The following is an 11682-nucleotide window of genomic DNA, read 5'->3' as shown; positions in this document are numbered from 1 at the left end:
CTCTCTTTTTGAATCACATTAAAACAGAGAAATGGCAGAAACAGCTGTAGGTGGAACGTGAAACTCTGATTGCAATATTCTGTGCAGCTTCTAACGTGAGAATTGAAATTATTATTTACTAGCAGTCTCATCTATGAAATGTATTCACATTGACAGTGTCTGTCTCCCATACCAACCAGATTAACCTGATCTGAGATAATGGGAGCTGGGGTATGGTATGTCGCTATGGCAAAATACTTTTTCCTCCATGTTAAATGAGGCTTACAATGATCTCAGCATAGTACACTTTACCTAAAAGAAGATATGATACATCAGCAACATGACAGAATCATATCGTACTTGATGGATAAGATTTGTATTTATTCACTCTGCTCCCCCATGCTGTGTATGTCTCCTGTGCTCAATTAAAGTGACACGAAACTTAGGAGTTAAACCTTAAAAATACATTCACGTACCCTAACAATTAACAAAAATGTATCTTATTTGTGCATCATTCGGCTGCAAATCCTCAAATCATCTCCGAATTGGTGCTGACACTGTCCTTCCTTCTGGAGGGGGGCTACTTTCGTTCCCCATGGTCCCTGTGTGTGTTGCTAAGTAGTCACCGCTCCAAGCTCGCTCCCATGATGGACTACAATCTCAATACAAATAAGTAAACTAAACATGAGATTGTAGTCCATTATGGGAGTGAGCTTGGAGCGGTGACTACTTTACAACACACAGGGACCATTGGGAACACAAGTAGCCACCCTCCAGAAGGAAGGACAGTGTCAGCACCAATTCAGAGATGATTGGAGGATCTACAGCCGAGTGATACACAAATAAGACACATTGTTGTTCATAGTTGGGGTATTCAAATGCATTTTTTAATACTTAACTCCTGAGTTTAGAGTCATTTTAAACTGGAAATGATTAAATTCGATTGGCTGCTATGGCATACCTACCTTTGCACAGTCCCTGCATTCTGCACCACTTTACCAAATTAGCCTATAATAGTAATTAACACAATGACTGTACAAAACTATGTATGAAAATCACGAGTACGCGGAGTTATTACAGTGGATATCTAGAATTGTTCAGCAAAGCAAGTATCAAAAACTGCCTTGCAAGTATCAAAAACTGCCTTATGTATCAATGTTTTCCTAAGAACTGCCGGTTTTTCCACATCAACCAATGAGATTTATCCAATTTCCAATGTTCATCCAATGTCTATTGTGAAAAATTGGCTGCTGTGGAGGATACAGATAACTCTTATCTAAGACATTTTAATAAATGAGGCTAAAAACAATCAGTGTTTCACATAAGGTTTAAAATGAACCTGACCTGGCCTAAGACAGTGTCAATGTGCATGCATCCTGTGGTGACGGAAGTACTGGTGTTAGCCTTCAAATTGATCCCCGTGTCAATGTGAAGCCTCCATGGATTCCTAATATTGGGATTCCCATGGGGTCCTAATATTTTCCCCATACCTATCTGCACTAAGCCCCACCCCTCTGCCCCACCACTGTCAAATTTCAGAGCCTCTTGCCCACTGATCTTCTTCCATTTGAAAGTTGAGTGACAGCGGTGGGGCAGATTCGGAGGTGACTAGCTTTATTGCAACATGGGTAGTTGTCAAGACCGTATTTTACAGCCTGCACCTGGGATCCAGAGGGGACGCACATGGAGCGGATTTAAAGTCCAACACACTTAACAGTTCTTCAATGTTAGATTTGGTTTACGCCAGGGCAAGTTCACTTTAAGGGCCTAACGCATCAATGTGTCATCACTAAGAACTGCTTTCATGTCCATGCACAAATCAGATTCAGATCATCCGGTTTACACTGGGGGGAATTTATCGAAACTGGAGCAGACCAAATCTGGAGCAGATGTGCATGGCAACCAATCAGCATCCGCCTTTCATTGTCAAAGCTTAACTGCACAAACTGAAGAGAGAAGCTGACTCGTTGCCATAGGCAACTGCTCCAGATTTTGTCTGCTCCAGTTTTGATAAATCCCCCTCTATGTCATTTACCAGGGCAGAGTTTAACCCTAGCAATGACAATGGAAAAAAGAGAGACAATTAACAACAGTTTAGACCTTGTTCAATAAGAGATATTCAGTACTGAAGCAGCCATTCTATTTCTCTCTGACAGCTGCCCTAAAATACCTAGCATTTCCTGCTATGCTGGAACATGTGACCTCCTCCCATGAGGCAGTGTTCATCCACAAATAATGCCCGCTTGACTGGGGGGGGGCTGACTGTTTCCCCCCTAAGCTCTGACGCTAGCTATTTTGCAGCAACTGTAACAGAGGAAGGAGTGGCAGGGTGCCATTGTCAAGGCAAGGTATAAGGATGTCAGGGCTGAGCTTTAAAATAAACCCTGTCACTTTAGGCTCATTCAATTATTATAAATGTGAAGGATAATTTCAGAAAGATCTTTATTTCTTCCCTCATTTAATGTGTCTTACTAGTTCCTTGAGCCTGAGAGGTCTCCTGATGACTGCGCTGTCAACTGCCTGAGCTCATGCTGATAATACAGTTAGCTCCTAAGTGTGCATAACAGTATGAATCAACAGAGCCCTATGATTTTCGACATATCTCCGAATTATGGGGTTCTGATCTTTGATAGTGTCAGGTACACTCAAGAGCTCTGAGACATCATGTGTCATCAGCATGGAATCAGACAGATAACACAGAAGCAACTGAAAGACCTCATGGCACCTCCCACCTCGTCTCTGATAAAGTAAGTAAAGCCAATTAAAGGGGTAAAATACAATTCTTTTATAAATCAGTTTATATAAGTAAACCTGCATAGTTATGATGCTAGATTGAATATTCAAATCTTTGTAATACAAGACACGTCTCTTCTCCAATCCCTGCATATGTATTATATGAGTTATGTCATCCATTACATGACTGTGCGTCACCATCTCATTGACCTGTGTGTCCTTATTTATAAGTGTCTGGGGGAAGAACTGTGCCAGATAGCCTGCGTTACCCAGAACAGAACGGACAGGGGAATCTGAATGGCTCTGCAGATTTGTGAGGCGGCTCCTTCCTTGAATACTTTGGTAAATAAGACCTAGCGTGCTTGGCGTGTTCATGACTGAGCTATGTGTATTCCCTGCTAGGAAATAAGCAGAAAATGAAGACTGAAATGAGAATTGTGGATCCTGAACAAGGCATTGAGGGAAGAAATGATTTGATGCTGAAGACAGCACAATGCACCTACTGCAGGGTTACAGTATTTGTGTGCCCAGACATGTTCTAGCCACTGAACAACATCACAGTTCTGCTGATAAATGAGCCACGCTCCTCATACATTCCGTCATTCATTAGTACAAGAGCCCAACATGCAGCAGCATCCACACCAAGGCCTGCCCTCTATCTACCTATCCACCAGCCGGCACAGTTTAGCAGGAACAAGTCCTTGCTGCGCTGATGCAAGCTCACAGCTCCCTTCTAGAGGACCTCGTGTCACATCACAGGAAGTTCTTCGCCATAGCATTCAATGTCCTGACTTTGGCCACATCGGCAACCTTGATAGAATACTCTGAGGTAGTGATAGCGGCTCCCATAGACACGGAGTGGTTCCTGGTAGACAGAAAACAGTCATCGTGAGGGATTTTCAGAGGCTGATACAAAAAATGGCTGTTGCATAAAACAAACAATCACTCCTGATATACTTCGGAGTGTATTGATAAAAAGATAAAAACATTTGCAGAGTAACTGGCATGTTCATTTGTTCTGTGTGAATGAGGGGAAAAACAAATATTATTAGTAGGGATGCACCGATACCATTTTTTTCGGTATCGAGTACAAGTACCGATATTTATATTTCCGTACTCGCCGATACCGGTACTTCCGCTAGCATGGAGCCAGCTTCTCGGGACAATAAGGAAGCCAGGCAGCGTGTCATTACCCGCCGCCCAGCTTTTTGATTGCCTGGGAGGCCAGCTCCATGCTGTAAGGCCGGATCCATGCTGATTGGCCGTTAAGCTGGTTTCCCAGACAATCAGCATTTAGCCAGCTTCCCAGCCAATTAGGAAGCTGGAAGGCAGGTCATTGCCTGCCGCCCAGCTTCCTGATTGACCAGGAAGCCAGCTCCATGCTGTTTGGCCGGCTTGATGGGAAATGGCTGGGAAGGCGGCTGCCCGGCCAATCAGCATTGAGCCGGCTTCCCGGAAAATCAGGAAGCCGGGCGGTGGGTAATGACCCACCGTCCGGCTTCCTGATTGGCAGGGAAGCCAGCTCCATGTTCCCTCGCGGCACTGCCAGTCAGAGGAAATCTCCCTCTGACCAGAAGGTCCTATATCAGGGAAGGTATCGGAGCATTTGGGCGAGTACCAAATACTCGGTATCAGCACCGATACTAACATCGGTATCGGTGCATTCCTATAATAATGAGTATATTTTCTTTCCGGGTCGAATTTTATATTAGGAAAATATTGCATTATGGCTACTAGATGCAGCTGAAGAGCATAGGAAATAAGTATTAATTCTATATCTAGTGGCCATAATGCTGTATTTTCCAGAATCACTCTAGGCTTATGAATGACTTACATTCGACCTGGAAAGAAAATAGCCCAAAATTCATTTTTGCTTTCATTCGCACAGAACGAATGTACATGCAGTTTTCGCAGGACAAATGGCTGTGCAATCTTTTTTTATAAATACACCCCTCACACTGCTATGAAATGATAGATGGAACAGACAAAGACTTCTTAACAGATGATAACAGATCATTTTAAAAAAATCAAAGATGACCAGGCAGAGTTATTCTTGTGTGTAGCTGCCTATAAAGATGTTATTTTGGAATATGAGAAAAGAAAAAGGGGTTGGGTTGGTTACTGCCAGTAACAGAATTTACATTAGACACTTGTCATCATGGAACCCAAATTTGCATAGCAGTGCTAAAACTTGTCTAGAGAGATGTATCTTTGACTCCTACCTAATAATAAAACATTAGTCCTGGGTGGACTTGCAGGTCAGGTCCCTGCACAATATCCAATCTGAGGGTGGCCTGCAGGTACCAATGGCTCCACTGACTGTTACTACATTCGTGTAAGAGGTGTTTTAGGTAGCTGCCATATTTTAATTGAACCTGTATGTGTATTAGATTGTAAATATCTTCTGCAAGGACAGTTTTCACTGAAGGTTTCAGGTCAAGACCCATTCAGGTTTATAGGATTTTATGTTCTACTGGTCTGGTATAGGACAAAATACATGGAGAAAAAGTGCAAAACATTGTGTAGTACAATCCCTGTGTGTGGAGACCATGCACACTGCAGCCAGCAACAGCATGTGACACAAGGATAGTACAGGAACCAGCAGAGACAAAGATGAATTCCTTGGATGCAAACCAGCGTTGTCTATGTAGCTGGGAGAGTTCTACCCGCATCTCCTTACACTTTGGGTCTCCACCATTGCTGATCCTGGCATCCCTGTACTATGAGTGTGTCACATCCTGCCATTGTCCATGGTATGCAGGCTCTCTACACAAAGGATTTGCTGCAGGGCCATTTATTAGGCACTTTAACCCTACCTGTCTCTGAGCACATTATATTATTAATGTATCTGCAGTATTTCATGGGTCAGTCAGCTCCTTCTCTATAAAGTATTTTCATGGAAACTGCAGTTGTATACTTATTCCTTTAACCATTTACACAGCCACTGCTTATTCTGCGAGAAGCCTGATTGCACATTATGGCCTATAAATAGTATGACATCTATGTTGTGTACCTGTATTTCATTAACGATTCCTTGGTAGAGCGGGCTGAACAGTGGAACTCCTGAACTCCAGTTCCTTCCAGGATTCTGTGCAGGTTCCTCTCTGTAATACCACCTCCTACAGGAACAAATATTCACAGATTATTTCACCTCTAGAGACCAACTGAACCCACATAATTTATTACTGTATCATCCGGGATCTGAAATGCTCACTCACAAACACACACACACTGCACCAATCAGGTAGCCAGAGCACTGTTGATTGGTGGACTGTCTGTGTGGGGTGGGGGGGAACAGAGGGTGCCCAGCCCCTAGGGTGCCGGATTGTTGCTTTCTGTTACAGAGCCAACACTCTCGACTGCTACTGCAACTTACTGGTGTAAAAAAAAAAATGGTCAATTAAAATCAGATTTATTATCGTATTACCTGGCTTAATAAATCATAAGGTTTCAAATGGGCTTTACAGTGGAAGTAAAGTAGGAGGGGGGAGAGAGGCTCCAGCATATTTTAGATTTAACCCGATAGCATGCACAGCATATTAGCACATTATGGATGACTCAGCTGCCAAAACAATCCCTCCAGTGCTGCGATGTCTGGGCTTTTCTCCCTCACCAGCACTTCCATCTTCATTCCAGTCTTCTTCTGGGTTCTGATTCCTTCGCCGCTTGATAGGCCAGGTCCCAAGGACGTAACTCCTGTGCTTGCATCAGACTGTGCATTGAGCTGCGAATTGTGGCTCAGTGTACAGGCAGCTAAAAGCTTTTACAACAGAAGAGTCTTACACAGTTTCTTCCATCATTAATAGCTTGCAGGTCGGCAATTACATTTTTTTACTTTACTTCCACTTTAAAGTTGAACTAAAGGGAAATATGGAAACACCAATCAATACAGGTATTTAAAAAAAAAAAAAAGTTTAAATGTATTTTACATTTTTACATTAAAGGAGAACTATGAGGTGTGATTTACACTCATCCTCATAGTCAGAGCCGACGTGTGACAATGAAACTGTCACACGTCGGCTCTATTGATCGGGAAGTGACCGAACATCGCTCGCTCACTAACTTCCCGATCATCTCCCTGCAGAGAGTGGTGACTCCCCCTCTCTCCAATCCTCCAGCGCTGACTGAAGGAACAGATGAGGGAGGGGGGCGGGCACAGCTGTCTCTGCCTCTAGATAGACAGAGCCAGCTGTCAATCAGCTAGCTGGATGGATCCTGACAGTATTGTCGGGATCCATTCCGGTTGTGGTGCTCTCAGTATATAGCTCGCTATATACTATACTTTGGGTCACGGGAGGAGGTTAGTATATGTCCTCCCGTGACTCTAAACAGAACTATGAGATAAAAAGGTTACCCCATAGTTCTCTTTTAAACTAGTGCAAATACTACTGTACCTAAAACGTGTAGGTACCACCAGCCTGTAGGCTCTCATACAGCAGAGAGGGGGAGGTCAGGTCAGCACAGTGCTCGCAAGCAACATACTGACAGAATGAAACAGCAAACGGAGCAGAAAGATGACATCATTATCTTTTTTGTATGTGTGTAGATATTTCTTATGCCTCATTTGTTTGAAGGCTCATATATGTGACTCATTTACATCATTATCAGTATGCTGCTTCTCTTTCACTGTCCAATCAGCAAGTTGGGATTGTGTCCAGGTTCTGCTTTACACTGAAATGTAACATACATCAATACTGTAGCTCTACTCGTTATGCATAAACATTTATTAAAATATTTCACACTCCATACTTTATCATTATAAATTTATATGAATTTCAAACTGAGTTTATCCGAGTTATGCAAACACAGCTTACACCCAGATATATTTTCTTACCTGGCATCACTATGATTCGGCCTTTAGCCTAAAATGAAACAAACCTCCGTTATTTCTAGAATGGTGATATGTATCTGCAGCAGATGTGGATGCAGTATAAAAGCGCGAGACAATACAATAAAAGGCTGCTGTACAGGCTATAGTGAATAGCCCATACAGCAGCCCTTTGGCTCGACTCAACTGAAGGGCTCCGGGAGAGGCCGAACTTACAGAAGAACTTTCCATATGAGTAAGTGTACACAGTGAGGGGAATTTATGAAAACTAGAGCAGACAAAATCTGGAGCGGCTGTGCATGGCAACCAATCAGCTTCTCTCTTCAGTTTGTTCAGTTAAGATTTGAAAATTCTGATTGGTTGCCATGCACGGTTGCTCCAGATTTTGTCTGCTAAAATTTTGAGAAATTCCCCTCAAAGTGTATTGAGCACATTCTGAATACAATACAAGCTGCTACAATACAAGAATACAAGCTGCACACGTGGCCTAAATATTACCTGTTCCACTAGTCTCTTTATTAGAGGCAAGCCTTCCAGTGCAGAGCTGTCACATCCACTGGTCAGCACCCGTTCAAACCCCAATGAAATCAGAGTCTCCATAGCTAACAGAGGGTCGTACACCATGTCAAATGCTGCAATAGAATAGCAGGGTGATTACAATGGACCTGCACTCTTATTACACTTACAAAAGATGCTACATCATAACCATGGCTGCAGGAAACCTGGACAATCAAACAGGAAAGTTTTGTGTGTTTTCACAAACCTTTAGTTATGAATGCAGTAAACCTCTTTGCAGTTTTTATTATGACTTTCACATTTCAGTTTTGGCATTTTAAAGATGCATAAATTATCACTAGATCTTTAACAGGCTCAGTCCAGTTGCTTTGTCTCTTTCTTGAAAGCTCTTAAAGTGTATGCCCAGAAATACTTTTTTCTCCTTGCTTAGGATAGAGTCTGGAATGATTAGAATCCCTGTCAGATTGTTGCATCTATCCAGAACTCTGCTATCGAGATTTTCCTTCACTTCCTGTCTTGCTGAAAACAGTTTATCAGACAAGAAGAAGTGAAGGGAACTCTCCAACAGCAACACAGATAGACTGTCTGAAGGACATTGAACGGCTCACTCGAATGGGTGTTTATTTCCTTGGCTTTTATGCCATTTTAAAGAGGAATGTGTAGTGTAGTTTGCATATATTTTATACATTTATAATTTCCTTGTGAAATATCTCACAGGAATACTTCAGCAGGTGGTGAGCTCTATGCAATCAGCAATGGAGAAACGCAATATCTAAGCAGACATACTACATAACAAGCTACTCTGAAGATAAAGTCATCTTATTATGGCGGTAGGTTGGGTTCTACTTACCCCGATGGAATGTGATGGGAAGGGGACGGGAGACAGCTGAAAAAAACAAAATAATAAGTTCATTATTATTACATAGGATTTATATAGCGCCAACAGTTTGCGCAGCGCCCATAGCTATAGACCAAACCTACTGAGCAGAATGCTAAAGGTTAGAAATTTAGGCCATTTTTTTTAATGATTCGTGATTAAGTCAGGTACGGACCGGGATCGCGTACCTGACTATGAGACCAGCCGCTCCTTGCTGTCCTGTCCTGGCTCCCTTCCTTTTCGGACGGAGCTCTGCAGTTCTGAGCTCCGTTCTCTGCAGTAAGGTCTGCAGACCTTACTAATCCATCCTTGCGAACGGGGCTCAGAATTGTCAGAGCTCCAGTGATCGATCGAAAGTAACAGAGCCAGGACAGGATAGCAAGGAGCGGCTGCTCTCATGGTCAGGTACGCGATCCGTGACCGCGTGCCTGACTGAATTTCCACTCGCCCTCTCTTTATTTCCACTCGCCAAATGCGAGCGGGCGAGTGGAAATTTTGAGCCCTGATCTAATGTATATATCTGTGAGAAAGGCTGAGCCTGACCTCAGGAAAGCAGTAATACAGTAAATCAGTTCTTTAATATGAACCATTGAATAACATGATATAACATTCTTATTTTGTGTTCCTTACCAAGTAAATCCATGCACAATTCTGTATCGATTCTGCCATCCTCTGTCAGAGCTCCAAACACCAGTCCATCTGCGCCATGGATTTTGGCGAGGCGGATGTCGGCCTTCATCACCTCCACCTCTCGATCTGAGTATAGGAAATCTCCTCCCCGCGGCCGAACCATCACGAATACCGGAATCTGCACATACTGCTTCACTATCTGCAAAAGACCTGGAAAAGCACAAACGTGTCGTCATGTAATACCTTTCTATACAGTATTAATGAAGATGTTCCAACCGATCCTATATTTTCCTAAAAAGACAGCAAAAAGAACCCGACTAGAATAGAGAGAACGCCCACACACGACTCTGTTTCTCAATGACGCAATTAGAAAAATTAAAAATTCAGATTAAGAATGTGCGTCAGCACCATTACGTGGTTTGAACAAGTGAGGCAGCGTCATCCATTACATCAGAATGTAGAAATAAATTCAGCACAGTCTCACCGATGGTTGGCGTAATTCCTCCTTCCAATAGACTAGCACACAGCTCAATCCTTCCAGCACCTAAAATAAAAAAAAAAAACACAAGTAGTGAGATTATGTATAGTGTAGTTACCTCAATCTTATTCCCATGGCCGGCACAGGAGCCCCGTAGACTTCTCCGGCCGGCACAGGAGCCCCGTAGACTTCTCCGGCCGGCACAGGAGCCCCGTAGACTTCTCCGGCCGGCACAGGAGCCCTGTAGACTTCTCCGGAAGGCACAGGAGCCCTGTAGACTTCTCCGGAAGGCACAGGAGCCCCGTAGACTTCTTCGGCCGGCACAGGAGCCCAGTAGACTGCTGAGGGGGAGGGTAGGTTCTGTAAGGTCAAAGGGCAAAAAGAATAAGTGCACTATATCCGAAAGTCCACTTATTCTTTAAGGCAGGCCAACGAGTATGGTGTGGATGAGCCCCGAAGCTTACAAGAGATTTCAGTGACTGGATTTACATCTACTTCAAGAAAACTCACCTCCTCGTTCAGCATTGATCGCAGACTCCACGGAATCTACACAGACCTCCATGAGGAACCCCTGGTCCGCCATCTCTCTGCACAAACAAAGACACCATCATATAAGAGGCAAGCCGATCAATTCGAGATTCATGCAATAAAACACATTTTAATGATGTGCATTGTATATAAAAGGCCCTCGTCTACATTGATGGACAAGCACTCCAAGAAGAGGACTACATACGTCATACAAGAGAGCGTTGTTGTGATTAACAATACTAGAAATGGTCGTCTGCGCTTCCATGGAACCTATAATGGTGTATTGTTTACCAAGTTGTAACCAGTATAGGCCGGGCCCTCCATGGCGATGAGGACGGAGGGCATCATCCTGTTCATATTTCCCACATTACACATAGGCACCAGTCATCTATTAATAATCCAATCATCAGATTTACTCCCTACCCAAGGTCCGCCCGCTGTCCCAGGGTCATTAAATCGAATTGCCCGTCCCGTTTTCTTCTCCGGGGGGCCAATTAGGTTAAACGTAAAATTATGTTTTTGGTTCACATCATGAGTGAAGGGCCCTCCAAACCAATCCTGATTGATAAGTGTTAGGGCTGGCCTACCCAGGCCTACCATTAAAGTGAGCTCACACAGGCAGGAGTCACCCTGAGGTCAGTGTACTGGGCCAGGCCAGGAGGTGAAACACAGGTTGTGAGGGTCACACAGTGTCCCCCCCCTGGATATCATGCCCTATATAAATGTACAGGAGGAAGAGGGGGGGCTGAGGAGAGGTCACATGACTGACCCCCACATGCTCAGAGCGGGGCACACATGCAGCTCACTCCCAGCCAACACAAACTGTATGTTTACCTCCCAGCATCACCATTCCCCTCTCCCTCCCTGACAGGGGGTCGCACAGCCTACCACTCCCTCTGATTGGCCGAGCGCACCACCTGTCTCCTTTACCATTGGACGTCTCGGGACGTATATTACTCTCCTATAGGAGCAAAGCAACATCCGCCTCGCCCGTCCTTAGGAAAATACCCCTGCTTCTAATTGGGCGACAAGCTGACAGTGCGCCTCCCAACTACGGATAATAACTTCTCATTGGCCCGCCGTTTTTTCAACGGGGCGACGTCATACGCTCAC

At 44.0% G+C, this 11682-nt stretch overlaps 1 protein-coding gene across 3 annotated transcripts; it reads right to left on the bottom strand.

Moving 5' to 3' along the window:
• Window positions 1–3099: 3099 nt before the first annotated feature.
• CUTC (cutC copper transporter) lies at window positions 3100–11567 on the bottom strand. Of its 3 annotated transcripts, none has more exons than XM_018559497.1 (9): window positions 11500–11567; window positions 10552–10628; window positions 10048–10107; window positions 9564–9773; window positions 8907–8942; window positions 8039–8172; window positions 7547–7574; window positions 5726–5831; window positions 3100–3577 (listed from the first exon to the last, which is right to left on the bottom strand). In XM_018559497.1, exons 2-9 carry the CDS (start codon window positions 10622–10624, stop codon window positions 3466–3468), a joined length of 759 nt encoding a protein of 252 aa, XP_018414999.1. In that variant the 5' UTR covers window positions 10625–10628; window positions 11500–11567; the 3' UTR covers window positions 3100–3465. The 3 variants fall into 3 exon arrangements, with proteins under 3 accessions (XP_018414999.1, XP_018414930.1, XP_018415071.1); XM_018559428.1 differs by lacking the exon at window positions 11500–11567 and adding an exon at window positions 11404–11483; XM_018559569.1 differs by lacking the exon at window positions 11500–11567 and adding an exon at window positions 11167–11375.
• Between the last annotated feature and the right edge of the window lie 115 nt (window positions 11568–11682).

The sequence above is a fragment of the Nanorana parkeri genome, unplaced genomic scaffold (genome assembly GCF_000935625.1).
Source record: "Nanorana parkeri isolate BGI_ZX_2015 unplaced genomic scaffold, ASM93562v1 scaffold2, whole genome shotgun sequence".
Taxonomy (NCBI): Eukaryota; Metazoa; Chordata; class Amphibia; order Anura; family Dicroglossidae; genus Nanorana; species Nanorana parkeri.
Note: the sequence above shows the minus strand (reverse complement) of the source record. Positions and strands in the feature narration are given on the sequence as shown.

Coding starts and splice junctions, on each gene's coding strand:
- CUTC (XM_018559497.1), bottom strand. CDS start 10,624: ATGGCGGACCAGGGGTTCCTCATGGAGGTCTGTGTAGATTCCGTGGAG. Junction 10,108..10,551: donor GATCAATGCTGAACGAGGAG/GTGAGTTTTCTT, acceptor TTTTTATTTTAG/GTGCTGGAAGGATTGAGCTG. Junction 3,578..5,725: donor GAATCGTTAATGAAATACAG/GTACACAACATA, acceptor TCTGTCTACCAG/GAACCACTCCGTGTCTATGG.